At 47.1% G+C, this 20444-nt stretch overlaps 3 protein-coding genes across 4 annotated transcripts in view; all 3 read right to left on the bottom strand.

The window, feature by feature from the left end:
- Positions 1-1397, bottom strand: part of impdh2 (IMP (inosine 5'-monophosphate) dehydrogenase 2) — an 11088-nt gene extending 9691 nt beyond the window's left edge. Inside the window, exon 1 of the mRNA XM_083674318.1 lies at positions 935-1397. Within this exon, the coding sequence (XP_083530444.1) occupies positions 935-1032 (98 nt within the window). The 5' untranslated portion in view covers positions 1033-1397. The remainder of the gene's footprint in view (positions 1-934) is intronic.
- Positions 1398-1975: 578 nt separating this feature from the next.
- On the bottom strand, positions 1976-11794 carry arih2 (ariadne homolog 2). 2 transcript variants are annotated; one of them, XM_083676123.1, is made up of 15 exons: positions 11688-11794; positions 9744-10216; positions 8812-8879; positions 8631-8709; positions 8050-8191; positions 7563-7684; positions 6507-6616; positions 6163-6280; positions 5891-5941; positions 5356-5377; positions 4868-5019; positions 4440-4583; positions 3912-3995; positions 3411-3530; positions 1976-2666 (listed from the first exon to the last, which is right to left on the bottom strand). In XM_083676123.1, exons 2-15 carry the CDS (start codon positions 10008-10010, stop codon positions 2595-2597), a joined length of 1551 nt encoding a protein of 516 aa, XP_083532249.1. In that variant the 5' UTR covers positions 10011-10216; positions 11688-11794; the 3' UTR covers positions 1976-2594. The 2 variants fall into 2 exon arrangements, with proteins under 2 accessions (XP_083532249.1, XP_083532250.1); XM_083676124.1 differs by having other exon boundaries at positions 3927-3995.
- A 691-nt stretch (positions 11795-12485) lies between these two features.
- On the bottom strand, positions 12486-19955 carry xpc (xeroderma pigmentosum, complementation group C). Its single transcript, XM_083675069.1, has 14 exons — positions 19704-19955; positions 18686-18970; positions 17931-18039; positions 17715-17799; positions 17305-17462; positions 16883-17003; positions 16539-16628; positions 15419-16279; positions 15142-15302; positions 14886-14967; positions 14112-14243; positions 13855-14024; positions 13570-13663; positions 12486-13470 (listed from the first exon to the last, which is right to left on the bottom strand). The coding sequence occupies exons 1-14, from the start codon at positions 19813-19815 to the stop codon at positions 13147-13149; spliced, it is 2784 nt and encodes a 927-aa protein (XP_083531195.1). The 5' UTR covers positions 19816-19955; the 3' UTR covers positions 12486-13146.
- Between the last annotated feature and the right edge of the window lie 489 nt (positions 19956-20444).

The following is a 20444-nucleotide window of genomic DNA, read 5'->3' as shown; positions in this document are numbered from 1 at the left end:
TGTGTGTGTGTGCCACTACTTTGTACTGTACAACAAATTGCCCGGACAGTTGCTTCTGTGTCCTTTGCTTCAAGGGAACCTAGGCTTTCTAAAGCATGTTTGCAGAATGCATTGAAGAGAGGTAGGCTAAGGTAAGTCAAGTCAGTCAGCCTTGCAGATGTGTATGTGAACCAGAATGGCGCCATAGGCTCCCGCCCTCTCTCCTGTTTCTGTAGGATGATACAAGGAGAGCCCCTAACCAAATATAGAAAATAAACATGGATGTAACACAAACACAGGCACAGGCGTCCCCCCCACCCCCACCTATAGCCCGAGACAATGTTTGACAGGCAATGTTTACATAGAGTCCAAGGTAGGCAAGAGGAGTACCTTCTATACTACAATTTACTGTCTAAGGCCTATCGTCACAACATAGCCTAAATCGGCTCTTATTTTGACATGCCGCTGGTGTCTCCAATGAATGTGCCATAAGAGTCAAACAGCTATACTGAGCACTGTCTGGTTATGCCATTGTATATCACATGAACAGGTGAATTATCTATCAGTCAGTGATTTCAGAGCAGTAACATGTCCCAGATGGCTACAGTACTCTGGGTGATGGTCACGATCATACCAGTGTCATAGGGGATTGGACCTATTTCTATCAGCACAGCTGAGAGCTGTCACAAGGCTCACATCAGGAGCAGGGCCAAATAATCATAACAAAGTCCCTAGCTCTCTCTCTCAAAAGATTGTCTTTTGTCTGAGTCAGTCCTCAAAGTCAAATTGTTGCATAACTGTCCCTTGGGATATAATGCTAATACAGAAGATACACAGATAAGAAAGTTAGCGATTGATGGAAAGGGTAAAACCCTGCTGCGTAGCGTATAGACAGACTATTGCATAGTGGAGTGAGTCTGAAGATGTGCCAGGCGAGTGGGCGAGTGCCAATTACTTGTAGGTGAGGCCGTCGCCGCAGTTGAAGAGTTGCTGCCCCGTGAGTCCATCGTCGGGCACGTAACCAGTCTGTCCGCTTATCAAGTAATCCGCCATCGTTTACGATGTATTATTAGTGTTATTATGTCCGTTTGGAGCAAACCACAAACAACGTGCCAAGAGACCGAGAACTTTCCTTCCGTTTCTTGGCTTCACTCCAAGTTGGAAAAGGATCTGTCAGTCAAAGCGGCGTGGTGGTCGGTCGGTCGGTCCACTCCCCCTTTCGTTTTTATTCCCGTCTCCTTGAACCGTCAAGCCAAAGCTATCAAAAGGATAGCTCAGCGCCGTGGATGTATTCAGCGCCGTGTCGATCGATTTTTTTTGCGCGGTCTTTAGTCTTCGGGCCTTGCTTGTTCCCAAGGCTCTCGCCTTTCTCGCCGTTACTCCTTGTAAAGCACGTGTGTGTTCCGTCTGACAACCTATTTTCCGTCAGGACTGTACATTTCCTCCGCCTCCAACGTGGAAGTCATGCGTCATCTCCGGCTCTAACTTTTTTTTGAGGGGGGATAGCAGGCAATCCCATGAATATACACGAGGGGGCGCGTTGAATTCTGTGACATTGACTGTGTGCTCCCAGGCAGCGGCGGTGTGGCTCACATACAAGGACACACAGCATCAGACCGGTTAATAATATCTTTGGCACAAGTTAATAATATCTTTGGCACATGACGCTGACTATATTTGGACCGAGCACACTGACCCGAATAAGTATGGAGGTGCATCATGGCTCTTGTTTAGCGACTGTGTTGCAATACATCAATTATGTACCACCATGTTTGTGTTGGAAAGTTCTAGGGTCTGATCAATTGAATGTGACTAATCTCTATGTAAGCATTGCAACAAATGTCATAGAAAACGTCATAGAAAGTTATATGATAGGGAAAGTGTCTCGGCCCTCTAAGCAAAAGCAATATCATAAACATGTAATACATAAAGTTGTACTGTGTGTGTGTGTGTGTGTGTGTGTGTGTGTAAAAGAATAAACACACAAGAGACAGGGTCTGGTTTAAAAACTTTTCTCAGTAACTCTATGTTCTGTATTAATGTACAACCGTTGAAAATTACAGCAATTTTTCTTTTTCTTTTTCTCAGTTTTTTTTAAACGATCTAACTATCAACAGCCATTTTCCAGAAAAAAAGGGAACAATGTGAGAAGAAAAAAAAAAAAAAGGAGACAAAAAGGAAGAGAGGGGTGGAAAGGGATGGCAGGACAAAGTGGGAGGAGGCCAATTAAGAGTGAATGTTTTTTGAGGAGTGTTTGAGCATGTTTGTGTGTACATGTTATGCAGGTGTGTGTGTGTGTGTGAGCGTGCATGCTATCCCATTGGATGATGTGTAGTGTGTATGAATGTGGTATTCTGTTGTCAACACATGGAAATGAGGGGGGAGGAAGAGGGGGAGGGATACAATCGTGCCATTCGGAGACCCTGCAGCAGACAAAGAGAGAGCTGAATGAGGGAGGGAGGGAGGGAGGGAGGGAGGGAGGGAGGGATGAGTGTGAGGGATGTGTTGAGAGAGGGATGGGTGTGAGGAAGGAGGGATGAATGGAAGGAAGGAAGGAAGGAAGGAAGGAGGGAGGGAGGGAGGGAGATGCTGGTGCTTTGCAATGAGGTGGAGTCTCAGGTGTCGTGGAAATCCTTCAGCAGTGTGCGTCTCCTCTGCTCTGCAATGTGCATCTGATTCTCCAGGTCCTGAGAGAGAGAGAGAGAGACAGAGGAGAGACATTAAGACAAAAAGAAAACAAAGATTCGGCACACTGAAAGTCCTGCTCCCAAGTGCTTCTGTTAAAGCCACAACGTTTCACACCTCAGGTCTTTATCAGGGCTCCAGAGATATTAACTCTTCACACAGAGGACAGAATGAGCTCTGCCTATATAGGCCATTTAGTAGACACTTTTATCCAAATAGACTTAAGAGTACAGTAAGTGCATACTTGATGTGTATGCACTTATGTGTGGATGTATGTGTGTGTAATATATATATATATATATATGTAATATATATATATACACACACACACACACTGTGTATGTAATATATATACATAGACACAGTACCTGTGTGTGAGTTTAATATATATATATTATATATAATTAATATATATATATATATATACACACACACACACACACACATATTACCCCTCTCATCCCCTGTTCCTTACCCCTCTCCCACTCCTCTCATCCCCCTGTTCCTTACCCCTCTCATCCCCTGTTCCTTACTCCTCTCATCCCCCTGTTCCTTACTCCTCTCATCCCCCTGTTCCTTACCCCTCTCATCCCCTGTTCCTTACTCCTCTCATCCCCCTGTTCCTTACTCCTCTCATCCCCCTGTTCCTTACCCCTCTCATCCCCTGTTCCTTACTCCTCTCATCCCCCTGTTCCTTACCCCTCTCATCCCCTGTTCCTTACTCCTCTCATCCCCCTGTTCCTTACCCCTCTATCATTGGCGCTGAGCTCCACCTCCCCCACTCCTCTCTCGTAGCTGTCGACTCGCTCCACCTTCCACGACAGGTTCTCAATCTCCGCCTCCAGCTGCGCCTGCTGGTACTCAAACTGAGTAAACAACAACAACAACAAACAAGAGATCAACAACAACACTCAGAACACTACCAGCAGCCTTCTTATTCACATCCTAGTATCAGTGTTTGAAAACTAACACAGCAGCACCCTACTGTCTGCTTTAATAGAATACCCACATCCTCATACTTTTACCAGATAAACAATCTAAACATTTTAGAATAAAAGAGACCATCAATCAAATGTATTTGTACAGCGCTTTTTACAAAGACAATTGTCTCAAAGTGCTTTACAACAACAACAATACTAAACAATAAATACAACACCCAACTGTAGACCCCCCCCCCCCCACACAAAAAAAAACCCCACACTGCTATGGATAATTGATTTACTTTCAGAAATACAAAACGGACGCACAATCAGGACGCTCACCAGTTTCTTGCGCGGCCCAGACTCCATGTAGTAGGCATAGGGGTAGGTATACTGCAGGGTGTAGCGACACTGGGGGGGGGGGGGGGGGGGGACAAAATCATCACTCGTTCCTGTATTTACATTGGTGTGTTGGTTACAATGCGGTCCAAATGACTGCATAAAACCCTGTGTTAATCTGGGTCACAAACAAGATACACTCATCTCACACACACACACACACTCACACAGTCACACAGTCACACCATCCCACATAGATGCTAAATACTGTCCATGCACATGCTTAATAAAAGCTGAGTTAGTGTTACAATCACCATTGCAGTGAGTAGTAGAGGGGGACCTGGGCGGTGTTCAGGTACAATGAAGCGTTTTGCTACTGAGAACAAATGTCTGTGTTCTAATTGGACAAGTTCAGGGAGCATCTTCTCCCTTCAAACATTTGACCCTGTATCATTCCTACTAAAGTGTAAAGGTATGCCAGGCCCTGTAGTGTGTGTGTGTGTCCCTGTGGGGTACCTTGGCCAGCAGCTTGGCAGCATTCTGCATGTACTGCCAGTCTATCCAGGTGCCCAGGTTGTTCATGACTCTCTCCTGAATCTTCTCCTGGATCCGCTGGTACGTCTGGGCCTCCAGCTGAAGACTCTTGTTGTGGTTCTCCCACTGCAAACACAAACACACATTATGGTTCTCCCGCTAAAGGTTCTGTTATAACGGTTCTCCCACTGCAAACAAATGGCATGCACACACGCGAGGTACTCTTGACTTTTCTCTTGTACTGCTAGATTATAGTCACACCATCCCACATAGGTGCTAAATACTTTCATTACATGTGCTGAATGTAAAGCTCAGGTAGTGTTACAAGTTACTAGTGTGTGTGTGTCTCCCACCCTCTTGAAGTAGAAGAGGTATTTACTGCGCATGTGTGCATGTGTGTCTCTTCTCACCCTCTCGAAGTAGAAGAGGTATTTCTTGAGGGCCTCCCTGGCCTGTGCCTGCTGACTCTGGTTGACGATGTCAGGGTTCTCTTTGTAGCGACTGCACTCATAGTACTCACTGCCGTGGGTCTTCCAGTCGCCCAGACACATCCAGCAGAAGTCTAACCACAAACACACACACAGGTCAGAGGGCAAAAATCAGGACGGCAGATCCATATCAACCCCTGGCTCCCAAGGCCCTGGTCAGGGCAAAACCTATGTATGGAAGTGTTTCCATAATGCTTAAATACAAAGCCAATCCTTGTCAGATGTACAGGACTGGTTACTAGGGAGTAGTGGGTAGGGGCTAGGGGCCTCTTTGGAATTGAGCAGAACTTCAATATCAATATCAGTGTGGGTGCATATGGCTCGAGTCAGCTGAGGTATTCTAAAAGAATGATGGTTGCTGGGAAATGTAGTCCAGAGCTGTGAGGAACAGTGGGGTGGTGGTCACGTACCGTGTTTGCACTTGGAGCATTGCTGTAACACAGAGATGAGAAATGATGTCAAACACTATTTGAACCCAGGTCTGGGAGATTCAATGACAAACAATAGCTTCTACTTGACTGAAGTGTCTGAACAGGTGTGAACAGAGAGGGGAGCAGTTCAGAGCGTCTACAGTTACACGTCAAACAGTGGTGTTCTCCTCTGCCTTGGGCTCCGGACATTTGAATGCTTCTAGAACATTTCCTTCTATTTTAAACTGATTACATCATATCATGAGAACAACACAATTAGGAGCTGTGACTCAGATCTCTACAGCCTTTTCAGATTTTGACCATAAATGTGAAAAGGGATTATCTAAATGGGACAAAAAGGTTAAACAGACAGACTACACAGATTAAGCCTAGTAAAAAAAAAAAAACACACAAAAAAAACATTTTCTATAGAAAATCTCCATGGAAGATCAATTTTAGTCTTCGAGGCCTAGCGAATGCTAATCACAGCGTTCTGACAGTTAGCATGACATGTTAATGTCTAATCCACACTCACCATGTGATTGCAGCCTCCATTTTTTTCTATGCAGATATTGCACTTAGGACACTGAAAATGAACACAGATATCGTTCAATAACAGACAAAAAAATCAATGGAAAAAGTTAGAAAACTACAGCTGTTTGTGTTTGTGTGTGTGTGGGAGTGAGAGAGAGAGAGAGGGGGGGGGGGTGTGTGAGAGAGAGACAGACAGAGAGAGAGGATATCAACGTAGAGGACAAAGCGAGACAGAGAGATGGTAGAGTGTGTGTGTGTGTGTAACGTACTTACATCTTTAGTGTGTGCACTGATGTAGTTGGCGGTCTCTGAATCGTCTGCACATTTGGTCAGCCACTTCCGGATGGTGGGGCAGTCTGTGGGGGCGTGGTACATCTGTCTGCATTTGAAACTAAGAGAGGAGGAGGGGGGGGGGGTGATTAAAAGGTGCAATCTGTCATCCAAGCAACAACTAAACAGACTCCCAGCCACTTTTTTGGTTAACAGCTGGGATGGGGCTGGAGAAATGTAACCACTCAATTTCATAGACAGGTGCCCTGAAATAGGGGAACCACATCAAATATTGGTTTATAATATGAAAGCAACGGTATGTTTGTGTGTGTGTGTGTGTCTCTCACCAGAAGACTTCACTGCAGCGGCTGCACTGTACTCTGCGTGCCCGTGGCTCCTGTACTTGGATGACGATGGGGCAATCTGCCCCGGGACACAACTGCAACTGGAAGTGACTCTACAGAGGGAGAGAGGGTGGGAGAGGGAGAGTGTGAGAGAGAAAGAGAAAGAGGGTGCAAAGGTGAGAGAGGGAGAGAGAGAGAGAGAGAGAGAAAGGTGGGAAGGAGTGTGAAAGGGAGAAAATTAGAAACATATTTCTTACACAATCACAGCCCCATTCTGTAGCTAGACAAGACCAGACAGGCACACCTAGGGGAGGCCGGTGGAGGTAGAAATCAGAGGACAGGGCTCATTCTCATACATGGAACAGAATAAGGAATGGTACCAAACACACGTGTTTCACACCATTCCTCAGGTCGTTCCATGCATTACAAAGAGCCCTGTCCTCTGATTTTCCACCTCCACTGAGGCATGCACATGCCAACTACAGGACCGACAGGAATAGCCTGATTGTAAAAGAGAATGATTAACAAAGCGTGCTGATAGAGCAGAGTTTTTTTTCTTTGAAGTTAAGGGGAAACTTTGAAATTTGCAGGGAGAGTCAACCTGGGACAGAGTAATGGAGGGAGTAGAAACCTGATCTGATAGGACAGGATAAGCATAACCAAGACGGCACCCATCCCACCTAGCCCGTCAATAGGCATGTTTCAGCTACTACCATCTTGCTTACACCTATCCAAACCTTTCAGATCTACACAAGTGGCTAGGCTGCAGGGCCCAGGGGGTAGGGGTTAGCCTGTAGGGGCTAGGGGTGGTTTCTGGACAGAGCCTAGATGGCCAGGGAGAGGCCTTAACCTCCACACAGTCACTGAAGATATATGGCCTTATACCTATCTAATTCTGGCTAGGGTGTTGGGGATAGGGGTTGTTTCCACATACATTGATTAGATATCACTTCATCGATCCCTGTCGGGAGATTTCATTTCACCTAGGTCAACAGGTAAAGACAAAACACAAACAAACAAACTACATGGCCAGGCCTAAGCTGAGACAGGGACCCTCACCTCCACATAGTCCCTGAAGAGGTAGCGTCTGTATTTGTCCTTCAGCTCCTCGCCAGGGAGCAGTGGGAGAACAAAGTCCTCTGGCATTTGGAGGGAACAGTCCTGAGCCATACATGAGATGCCTGCAGAGACACACACACACACACACACACACACACACACACACACACACACACAGTAGTTGGATGGTTGTGGACACATACAAATGTAATTCAAAAAGGCCCTCAGGAGAAACAGTGTCCCCTTTGAATTCAACAAGAACCAACACTTTCAACAAGTAACACCTGAGGTTCAAAGACATCGTATTGCAAGGTACGGTAAAGGCAATCTAACACTGGTAAATATCACACATCAGAGGGGGTATCTTCAAAATATAGCCTTACATCTCACTCTCACATACACAGACACACACTTCAAAAGGCAGAGCTAGCTGCTGATTTCACAACAAACACTGACATTAGACCAGACCCCCCCCACCAGTACTCACCAACTCCCACCCCATCTTTGACGAGTACAGTGCAATGCTGCTCCCAGCATGCTTTGCAGAAGGAGTGCTGGCAGGGCAGCGCGAGCAGGGCGTCCCTCCGAACCTGCTGCAGACACACCCCACACTGCAGAGACTGGGGGTTCTGGGGAGGAACACACACATTAGAAACACACACACACACACACACCCCACACTGCAGAGACTGGGGGTTCTGGGGAGGAACACACACACACAGTTCTAGGGAACAACACATTAGACACACACACACACAATGCGGGGACTGGGGAAGAACACACACATTAGAAGAAAAAAACCACACAGCAGGGACTGGGTGTTCTGGAGAAGAACACACACACTAGAAACGCACCCGCAGCAGAAGAAAATACACACTAGAAACACAAACACTCTGGGGAAGAACACACAGTGGGGACTGGGGGTTCTGAAGAATACACACACGGTTCTGAAGAAGACACATATTATAAACATACATACACAGATCATTCACACACAGATCATTCACACACACAACATACAAACAAACAAGACACACAGACAAACACACACTTGTCACTACACCTCACCGTGACAACAGTTCTAGTGCAGGTGGTGCTGGGCTGGACCTGGGCGTCAGACATCATCAAAGATGAGTTGGACTTGTATCTGCAGGATCAGAACCAAAGATTTGAGAGATATGAGTGAGAGAATTGAGAGAGAGAGAGAAAGATAGAGTGTGTGTGTGAGCGTGAGAGAGTGTGTGTGTACCTGTCCAATATCTGAGACACCTGCCAGTGAAAATGCACAAGGACCAGTTTGGCTACAGCAGGTAAAACCTGGCCGGGGGGGGGGGGGGGGGGAATAAGGAGGGAGAGAGAGAGAGAAAGAAAGAGAGAGAGAGAACAATGATAAGCATCACAGCTGCTGCCCTTCCAATATCTCTGTGCAGGAGTAACTAAAAGGCTTGGGGAGGCCAAATCAAGAGCAGTAGCCTCAAGCTTATCACTAGCACTATCCTGTACACACTCTTATCTCCCTCTTCGTTCATTGATTGCTTCTACAAACATAATATACCGATAATTACTCTAACAGGACAGATAAGCACCTTGCTATGCATAAAGAAGCAGACATCACGTGATCTCCTACCCTCAGCGTCAGAGAGATAAAGGCCCTTTCTCAATTGTAAGAAACCTGATTCCTTGTGTCCTCTCCTCTCCTCCGTCAAAAGCATTGGAGGAGAGCATGTAAGGGGAAGAACCTAAATCTTGGAGTAGGAAGCGAGTGGAGGACAGAAGAAAGGAAACATGGACGAATGGAGATTCGAACACCCCCCCCCCCCCCCCCCCACCCGATCACCCATGATGCATCACAGGTTCCCACAGGTGTTGCAACCACCAGTCTCTCAATCTAATAAGACTGCATGCTACACGATAATAGTTCAGTCTTACACCTTGATGGGCTGGGTGGACATTCCGCCATTTTGCCTACACCTATCCAATCCTCTCAGATCTGCAGAGGTGTCTGGTGAGAAGGTAAGGGCCAAAGCAGCTGGTGGAGGTAGAAATCAGAGGACGGGCTCATTGTAATGCATGGAATGGAATGAGGGGACGGTATCAAACACACGTCATTCTGTTCCACGCCTTAAAATTAGCTCGTCCTTTGATTTCCGCCTCCTCCAGCCTCCCCTGGTCCACACCTACCTTCAGAGCGGCCGCTACATTATTGACCTCCTCACACAGGACCTTCTGGCTCTCCCTGTAGGTGAGGCAGGTGAACTGGTACTCCTCTGGGTCGAACGAGTCCGCCCCCTGCTGCTCCACGTCACCGGCTACGCCGTCATAATAGTCCGCAATGTCCCCCTGATCATCCTCATCGCCATCATCGTCGTCGTCCTCCTCCTCCTCCGAGTTGACACCGTAGTCATCCTCGTTGCTGTCAGAAGCCTGGCTGTTCATGTCTACAGACATTCCCCAGCAAGACCCCGCCCTCTTGATCAGACACTGACCACTAGTCAGTGTCCCCTACTGGCACCTGGGAAACTACAGCTCCCAGAATACACCCTGGCGCTGCTTGCACCGCACGCGCTCAGCAGCAGCGGAAGAAGCAGAAGAAGTCACACTCCCCGTCTTTCATGAGGAAATGTAGAGGTGGATGATCTGAGAGAAGGTAAGAACTGGGGGAGAGAAGGAAGGAGAGAGAGGATTATTAAACTGAAGGGAAACATTTGAATGAATCAATGTGGCTGTAGTTAAAAGAGGAACTGCAGAGTAAGCATTTCATTGTACAGTTTACAACCTGTATCCTGTCCATATGACCAATAAACTTTGACTTGAGGCATAACATTTTGCAACGGTAAACAAAAATCTGTGACCAAGCCTCCTGTATTTCACTATGTTTTAAAACGTTTTCTCCTGTTTAGTGCATGCTGAACTTAACAAGACCCAGGTCAGGGGCATCAGATGGCTGGCCAGATATGACATCCATTCATCTGGATCCTCTGGGCTTATATCATGAGGTCAATGGAGCTTCATAACCTCAAGGATTCTGACACTCTCTCTCCCTCTCGCAGAAGCACTGATCTAGCCTAACATCCCACTCATGCTCTGTGTCTGTGCGCCTCACTGAGTTGGAGACCTTTCAAAACTTCTCTCTCTCTGAAAAGCTTCCTATTTACCCCGTTAAGATGGGATTAAAAAGCACAAGCATCTCCCCTAACACAGGGACTCTCTGGTCCTACATTAGACAAACCGTATATATAAACACGTGTGGGATTCAAAGCACGCGTATCGGCTTAATGCCGTGGTTTAACGGATTACATGACGATGTTTTACCGTAAAGACAAGGCGACCCCCGACCGGTCACTAAGCACAAGAGCAGCCGCGTGAGGCTTGCCACCGGCCAGGATAAACAACCTAACAAAAACGACTTGAAATCTTACATTCCGACGTACTAACCTCACCGATGTTGTAATAATGGTAGCTACGTTGGATTACCGATATGGCCCGGGTGGCAAACACACAAAGGATCGCTGTAGCTACTAGTTGGCACGGGTGGTGATAGCTATGTGACTTGCAATATCGACCTGGCTAATGTCAGAAGCTTGTTCGCATTCCGTCCAAGCTATAAATAGGTGCTTAACCGGGTGACACATCATATCACAGACTGCTAGATGATTAGGGTGGAATACAAAAATAAAAGTGTGTGGTCTGGTGAATAGGGTGGGTTCCGCTGGGCCGATAAATCGCGACGGGTTCGGTTTGTTTACTGACCGAGTAAGCGCTGGACTTTAAGTCAGCAAGCCCATTTCACAATGGGTTAGCTAACTTAGCTGACGTTGGCTTCAATAATAAACTGGATGGAAACGCACACAAGTAATAGTACGTGTAGAAGAATGGAAAATGTTCGGAACCCACTGTACGCTATCATTGTCCATAGCGAGTCAGACACAAACATCTGTGCGTGTGCCATTGTTCCACCCACCCAGGAATTTAGCTTGTGTAGCTACTAGCTAGCTATGAGCCGCCGCCTCTCACTCTAGCCCGTGGATTGACATGTAAACAAGGCCTTCTACGCCTTGTTAATAAAGTAACTTGAGTTACGGTCAGCATATCCATTCCCACCAAAAGAATACTGTCTTCACTTACCTTCCGAACCGCGATGGGTCGACATGTAACGATAGCACAAGGTGGTTTCAGGAACCAGAACCAATTTCGCCCAGCTCGTCTGTTAAACGGAAGATCGGTAGTACAGGGTTATTCATGAAATACGTCACTTCCCTGTCCACACTCTTCCGATGGAGCCGTACGAGACCGATGTCTCCTCTTGTGCTCTTCAAGCAGAAATATATTGTCTGACAATAGTTTATTATAAAGAACTTTCTTTTAACTAATTCAAACAGCTTTACATGCATTTGCCATAATGTGAACAATAATATGCTGCTATATTATATGTATGATTTGATTGAATAACTGCTGATTGACAGCATGACATGATAATTTATATCACATGCGTCGGTCACAGAGTTGTATAACATGAACTAAAAGCCCCCGCAAGAACTGAGAAGTCTTGTTGTTATTGTCTTTAAAGTAATGTAATAATAGCAAAGTAAATGTGTGTGTGGTGTTGAGTGTCAATCTACCTCTGCAGCCTAAACCTGACTGTGCATTCTGCATTCTTGGCTGTGTGGCTATTTGTTTGTCTGTGTGTTTTCCATGTGGCTGTTTGTTTGTCTGTGTGTCCTTGGACCACTCTAGGAAACCATGACCTTGTGTCTAATCCCTCTTGTTGACCCTCAATCTGTCTGATTGGCTCAGTGGCCTCACACATTCCAAAGCCTGTTGCTACACGCAAGGATGCAATATTATCTGTGACAAATAAACAATAACAATGTGTGTTGATCCAAAGTTGATTGAAATAACAATTGAGTGAACACTTAATACTGTTCCACAAACATGGCTGCAATTTATTTCAGGTTCAACATGATGGTTACTTATAAAAAATATTTTTGATACAAAAAAATTATGGCTTCTATTGTACAGAAAGCTGATACCTCCCATGTACTTTCTCTCAGACACACACATATATATACACACACACACACACACACACAAACACAATAACTCCACACAGAACCAGGTCTTTCCTCTAGGGGTATACTGTACTGTAGCTAGGTGTCTAATTGGAAGATGTGTGTGAAGAGACAGAGAGAGTCAGGTGAAAACACTACAGTACACATTCTCCCTACAGGGCAGTGCAGGTCTGAGAGTCTGCCAGGCTCTGTACCCTCCTGGGCCCCAGGGATTACTGTGACCTATATCTGGAACACAGGGACAGAGGAACAAACACTGGCTGCTCAACATTGTCTTCATGACCTGTCTGTCTGTAAGTCTCTCTGTCAGTCGTCAGTCAGTCAGTCTGTGTGTGTGTGTGTCTGTCTGTCTTTCTGACCTAATTCTCATCCACTCATTCTGGCAGTTGGATCACATGTGAGAGAGAGAGAGAGAGAGAGAGAGAGAGAGAGAGAGAGAGAGAGAGACACACACACACACACACACACACACACACACACACACACACACACACACTGTTAGGTACAGGTTGATATCAAACTTTCTCAAAGGGAAACAGGTGTTTCTGCTGGCCTCGTTTCTCGCGTTTGTTGGTAGGTTTCTTGGTTCCTTCCTGCTCGTCCTGCCTGTTCTGGGGCCAGGACTGGGCCAGGGTCACAGCAGCTGTAGGTGCTGCCACACCCTCCCCCTCCTCCCCAGAGGACAGGCCCTCCTCCCCCTCCCCATCCTGGGTCTTCAGCTGGTCCAGGACCCCCCCGGCCTTGGGACCATGGTTCCCATAACGCCGCTGGAGCCTCTCTCTGATCAGCAGGCCCTTCACCAGCAGAGTCCAGTTGGACACGGCCCTCTTCTCACGCTTCTGGAAAACACACACACATCATTCCATTCATTACAATGAGCCCGTCCTCTGATTTCTACCTCCACCAGCATCCCCTGGTGCATACACCTTCCAACCCACCTCCGTCTCCTTCTGTCTCTGGATCTCTTGGTCTTCCACCCACGCAGCTCTCAGGATCTCCTCATGTTCCTCACATATGACGTAGCCATCATTTCTACAACATAAACAAAGACTCAGGTTGGCAAGATAGCCCACAGAAACACACAAAGTAACAACCAGCATGTCAGATAAACACATAAATATACAACACCACACACACAACTCACACATGCTGTGTGGGTACCATATGTACGCATGTCTATGAGAGATAGAAAACTGACACAGCATGGGAGACAGAGAACTTACACAGCATGGGAGTAGCCACCGTGGAAATCGAAGCCGGTGACAGCTAAGGCACAGTCCATGTCCAGCTTCTTGGCCACTCTGTTGAGGTTGGGCAACTGAACGTGGACACAGCCCACTGGCAACATGCAGGGCTTGAACAGGTACACATTGCCATAGTCATTACGAGGCACCTGGAAATAACATACAATTAATAACAACAAAGTCAGGGATTCCTAGAACATAGAGGGACACACACGCACACACGCATACACACACACCTTGCCGTCTATAGCTACCGGTGGCTGGTACTCCTCTGTCTGCCATTCACCAAACAGAGCCAGGTCATTTTTCTCCTTTAGCTCTGCCATCATCCTGGCCTTACGAGAACGGTTGGAAAACCCTCTGACCATCTATGAGAGAGAGAGGGAGAGGAGGGGTGAGAGGGGTGGAGGAGAAGAGGTTAGAGAGATGGAGGAGGAGGGTAAGCGAGAGAGAGAGAGGAGAGGTTAGAAAGATGGAGGAGGAAGGTGAGAGAGGGAGAGGGGGGTGAGAGAGGGAGTAGAGGAAAAAAGAGACCCTCAACAGACAAGGGGAAATCTACATATTTCACGAGATAAAGGCGAAAACAACTTCACCAAGAAACATAAAGTATTTCCCACAATGTGCATATGAGCTGACAGTTGATAACCATCAAACACACTCCACCTCCACCAGCCTCCCCTGGTATGGGGGTGATAACACCCCATCATTCCCCTCCATCAGCCTCCCCTGGTATGGGGGTGATAACACCCCATCATTCCCCTCCTCCAGCCTCCCCTGGTATGGGGGTGATAAGACCCCATCATTCCCCTCCTCCAGCCTCCCCTGGTATGGGGGTGATAAGACCCCATCATTCCCCTCCTCCAGCCTCCCCTGGTATATGGGGGTGATAACACCCCATCATTCCCCTCCTCCAGCCTCCCCTGGTATATGGGGGTGATAACACCCCATCATTCCCCTCCATCAGCCTCCCCTGGTATATGGGGGTGATAACACCCCATCATTCCACTCACCTTATAGGGCTCCTCTCCCAGCCGGACGGTGCGAGCCTCTTTCAGCCAGGTGTCTTTGGAGTGCAGCGTCTGGACACAGTCTCTGTGGAGAACACCAAGGCAAACATAAACCACTGGATCCCTTCAACAAGAAAAAGGACTTGTTTTGTATGACATTCAAGTAAAAGGACATCGGACATAGGACATCACAACCATTGAAATATATATATATTTTATGCTTTATGCTAAATGTAAATGTAAATGTAAAAATGCTTACCTGGAATAGACAGGCTCTCCTCTGCAGTACCCCAAGGTGGCCGCTGTGGGGGGGTAGAGAGCTTCATACTTCAGCAGGTGCCTCCTCAAGGCATACAGGGGGTGGTTCTTGAACTCTGCTACGGAGGTAGGCAATGGCTTGTCCATTAACTTTGCTTGGAGCTAAAAAACAGAGAGAGAGACGGTTTGTGTGTGAGAGAGAGAGAGCGCGCGCGTGAGAGAGAGACAGAGGGATGGAGATAGGTCTCACACATACAGTCAGACAGTCTCCACCTCACCTCTTTGTTCTCCTGTTGGTCCCTCTCCGACTGCGGGGCCAGGAAGGGCTCCAGTGTCTCCTGCCACCACTCCTCCGTCACGTGCCTCTTCCTGGTGGATGTCAGCCAGGTGGGGTCGTACTTGCTGCCCAGGTCCTTCAGGTGTCCGTGGGGGTCCAAGGCCAGGACGTAGGTGACTGGCTGGGTGGCCTGCCGGGAGCACAGCTGAGGCTGGCCCACCCCCTGCTCCACGTCCACACACACCCAGCACCCCGTCTTCTCCACGTACACCTCTAGCCACTCATCTGCCCCCTTCTCTCCCTTCTTCTTCTTCTTCTCTCTCTTCACGCACTGAGTTTTCTCTCCCTCTCCCTCCTCCTCCTCCTCCTCCGCATCGTCATCCTTCTCTCCGTCCCAATCCTCGTCCCAGTCCTCACTCTTGACTTTCGTCTTCCCTCCGCTGTTTCTCCGCGGAGCTGTTCTCTTGGCTTTGCTCTTCCCGTTTCCTTTTCCTGTCTTGGCCGTGCCGGATTTAGCTCCTCCCTCAGAATCCTCACTCTCCTCGTCACTGGTCAGCTGGAACTCCTCCCCCTCGCTGGGCCCCTCCTCCTCCTCACTGCTCTCCTCTTTGTAGCTGACCTTCGAGGCGATGCTGCGGCGTTTGGAGTTCTTGGGTTTCTGTCCCGTCACCACAGCCGTCTCCCCCATTTCCCTCTTCCGGGCCTTCTTCCCTCCCCTCTCTGCCTTCCCCCCCGCCGGCCTCTTGGTCCCAGGGGAGACCTTGGTCTCTGTGGGGCTGGTGGTCTTAGCAGGGCTCTCCTTGGGGGGTTTCTTCTCCGGGTGGCTCTTGCCTGGGGGGATGCCAGAGGTCTTGGCCTTGCCCTGTGGAACATTGTGGATTCAGATCAGGACACTCAATAGATACAGACTAAATGAACAAGCGCAGACTTTTTACTTTGCTATTTTTTCATTTTCTTTTAGTGCTGAATGTGAAGCAGTTTGACATGTGTTTTATGTATAAAAGGTGCTATATAAAATAAAATTATTTCCATCATCATGTGTCTTGTTATTACAAACTAAATTATTCAGCATTCTATGTATAATACGCACACACGCACGCACACACTCCAGCAGGCTGTACCTTGGCTGATGGGGGCTTGATTGACAGGGGCTGCAAAGAAAGGACCAGTCGACAGAAGAGCTGCAGTGACCTCAGCACCAACAGGAACAGCTGTAGGAAACACACACGCACAAGCAGAGGGTTAAAGGTCAGGGGTTATCGGTCTGGATAGGAGATCTAGCATGTGTAGCATAGGTGGTTTGGAGAGTCACACTTGCATGGTGCCATGAGCCTAGGCAGCAGGCTAACATAGTCTTAGCATGCAAATGACCCAGGTTTGAACCGTTTGCCTATCTAGCACCAGACAGTATACCCTGCCAGACCAGCCGGTCTGGGTCTCTACCTAGGGGAGAGGTGCTACTCACATGGGTCATCTCCTGGTGGTCTCTGGCCGTCAGGCTGCCCAGCCTCCTCTCCAGCAGGGCCTGGGGGTCCGGCCTCTCCTCACAGTGGAGCTCCGGGTTCAGGGTGAACGTCGCACCAAACCTGGAGACAGAGGCAGGCAGGCAGGCAGGCAGGCAGACAGACAGACAGACAGACAGACAGACAGACAGACAGACAGACAGACAGATACAGAGGGAGGGTTCTAACTGTTGGTATAGGCATGCTAGATGTGTATACTGTAATTGTTGTACGCCTGTTATTGTTTTAGCTGTTGTTTTTACCCCGAATGCATTACAAATTCCCTGTAATAATAAAGATGTTGAAAGTGATTCTCACACGCACGCACGCACGCACGCACGCACGCACGCACCCACGCACGCACACACGCACACAAATCCCTCACCACTTGAGCAGGCCAGAGAGGAAGTTGTGGTCGATGCGTTGCTTGGCCACCATGGTGAAGTGTGTAGGCAGCAGAGACAGAGTGATGGCCAGCAGGTCTGGTTCACTACACAGACGGTTCCGGAACATCCCATTAGCCATCAGACACATCAGGTGGACCTGGGAGGACAGAGGTGTGCCAAAGTATTAGGTGTGTGTGGGTGTGTGTGTGTGTGTGAGTGTGTGTGTGTGTGTGTGTGTGTGTGTGTCAGGTGGACCTGGGGGACAGATACAATAGAATAGAACTTTATTGTTCCCAACTAAGCTGAAAAATATAAATCATTACAGGTCTCTGTGTGTGTGTGTGTGTGTGTGTGTGTGTGTGTGTGTGTGTGTGTGTGTGTGTGTGTGTGTGTGTGTGTGTACTCTCACCTTGTGTGTGTCCTCCACCACGTCTTTGTTGAAGCGGTTCATCATGCGTCGCAGGTAGTTCTCAAACTCTGCCTTCTGCTTCTCTCTGGAATTATGGTTGTCATAGTGACAGATGAGTTAGTCTCTGCACAATCGATTTCTACTTACTTTCTAAAGGATAGTACTGTACTGTTGTTCACACACAGACACAGACACACCTTCCAGCACTACCCTCACCTCTTCAGTCTCTTGCGTGTGATTTCGGGGGTCTCTATGTCTATCTCTACAGGCTGTGATGGGTGGGCTGGTTCTACGGGCTCCACTGGACCCAGGGGCTCCTCCAGCTCTGGGAGTGGAGACAGCAACATCACACATGGGATGTGATTTCTCAGACATGGAATAATCCTCGTCTTTTACATGACATGTTTGTTGTATACACTGTTATCCAGAGCTACTTACAATAAGTACATTCGCCTAAGTGAAAGCAACAACTGTACGTCACTGTTTGAAATGTAAAGAATGATTTTGTCCAGGATTTTGTGTAATACAAGTCGAAAAGACACAAGCCATAATCAGGGCCAGGAGTTTACCTGACCAGGAAAAGCTCTGGGCTCTAGCCATATTACATGCACAGAGAAACAGCTTCATATGAAGTCATGGGCTGGTATATGATGGAAAGTTATGAAATGGAAAAAAAGCGCACTTACCAGAAATACCTTTTAAATAATTTAATGCATTTCAGCAGAGGTCAAGAAATTCAAAGTATTTCTAGTGAGTGCAGGTTTTTTCCTTCATACACGGTACAGTAGGGTTACCAGTGGAGGCTGGTGGAGGTAGAAATCGTAGGACAGGCTTATTGTAATGTATACCATTCCTCATTCCATTCCATGCATTACAATGAGCCCATCCTCAGATTTCTACCTCCACCAGCCTCCACTGATGTAACCATGCATTTTTGTACACTCATGAATCAACACTGGATCCTCTCTTACCTTCCACTTCCTCCCAATCGTCATCCTCCTCCTCACTCTCTTCATCATCATCATCATCCTCATCATCATCACCACCACCATCCTTCTCCTCTTCCTCTTCTTTCTTCACAGACTTCAGTTTGGTTGGACTGCGTTTGAGGAAAGCAGGGATGCTGTCACTGTCTGAAGGCTGTTCCTTCCTTGGTGAGTGGAAGTATCTGCTGGTCTTCTCTGGGGGTTTAGAGTAGCGGGGTTTGGCCCTGGTCTTCCTCTGGATCTCAACCTCCTCTGTCTCCTCTCCGTTCTCTGAGTGGGCAGAGAGAACACAAGTCCTGAGTTTGCGTTTATTTCATTGTGCTCACAGTAAAAGTGTATAAAAGAAATAGAGCCTATTAATAAAATAAAATAAAAACATTAAACAACAATTATAGGACAACAGAAATACATATCAAGAAGCATAGTGACTATTTTGTTCAGACTTTTGATTTGGTTCATATAAATAATTACTCTTGCTCTGAAAGTTTGGCTGAGCGAAACTATACTACTTCTCAATGGATCTAAAGCACTATGATTGTTCTGTCTAAAAAAAAACGGTCGATTATTCATGAACATGAATGTATGGCTGATGCTATTATGAAAGTCATGCAGCAACCAGCTGTCAATGAAGTACAGGGTATCAGTTAAATTATAAGAAGCACAAATGCAGATGTGTTGGTGTGTGTTTACTATGAGCCACAATGGCACCCAAGCACAACGATGCACCTGCAGACAAGCTGTCAAAACATGATGTGTAATAATCTACTGACGCCTCATCAATTGACAGAAGCAGGAAAGACCATGGCAGTATGCAATATGTGCAACTATTTTATTTGCGCAACCATTCACATTGTATATGCCAATCATGTTATAATGATGTTGATAAACACCACACCACATCCTAAATGGAGAGATGATCATCCCACTGTTTCGATGAGCGTTTCCAACCCTGAGTCGTAGCAATTGCCGCTGAGTACATTTCTTCAGTGGCTATCTTCGTTACCTGGATCTTTTTTCGCTCTTGCTCTTCCACTACATTTGCCTTTTGCAACCTGCCTCTGTTTCTTTGTATCGGTCTTCACCGCCGCATCTGCAGACTCCTTGCGCTTAGCCATAGCTCCAAGCTTGCACCCGAGGTTAAGAGGCACAGACTTAGTTCGTCGAACCCTAGGCCTACTACAGTCTAATTTAGGACTTAATTCCCACTTTCCCACATGGGGTGGTTGAGTAACTATAGCTAGAAGCCGTGGTTACACAACTCCACACAGACTCTTTATTCATAATGCCAAGTATACGCTCAATGTTATGGGGAGGTTTCTGATGACGTCATGTTCACTTCCGGCCCGTACACCAGCCAGCAGCAGAGGATGGCAGCAGAGGAGCATGAAGAAGAAGAAGAAGAAGTGGAGTCTGGGAGGTCTGGAATATTTGTCCACGGTTTCAATATTACTCATCGACGTTGTTTTTACTAAATATGCAAAATAATAATGAGATACGATTTAGTAGTTATTCTTTATTTAGCACAAGTTATTGTAATGTTTCATCAAGGTCACCACTTCAGATATGATATGTAGCCTATAGTTTGTTTTCCGTAAGCAACTGGTTCTTTTTTTAATGTAATGTTTTTCTGTCAATCCAAATAAAGTATTCAAAAGGTGTGTGCGTTTTATTACAATAGCCAAATATGGGTAGCCCATTTGTTGTGTTTTGGAATGACAGAATAGCTTAATTTGAGTAGGCCTAA

Source organism: Argentina silus (assembly GCF_951799395.1).
Source record: "Argentina silus genome assembly, chromosome: 8".
Classification (NCBI taxonomy): domain Eukaryota; kingdom Metazoa; phylum Chordata; class Actinopteri; order Argentiniformes; family Argentinidae; genus Argentina; species Argentina silus.
This window is presented reverse-complemented; position numbering and strand designations above follow the sequence as displayed.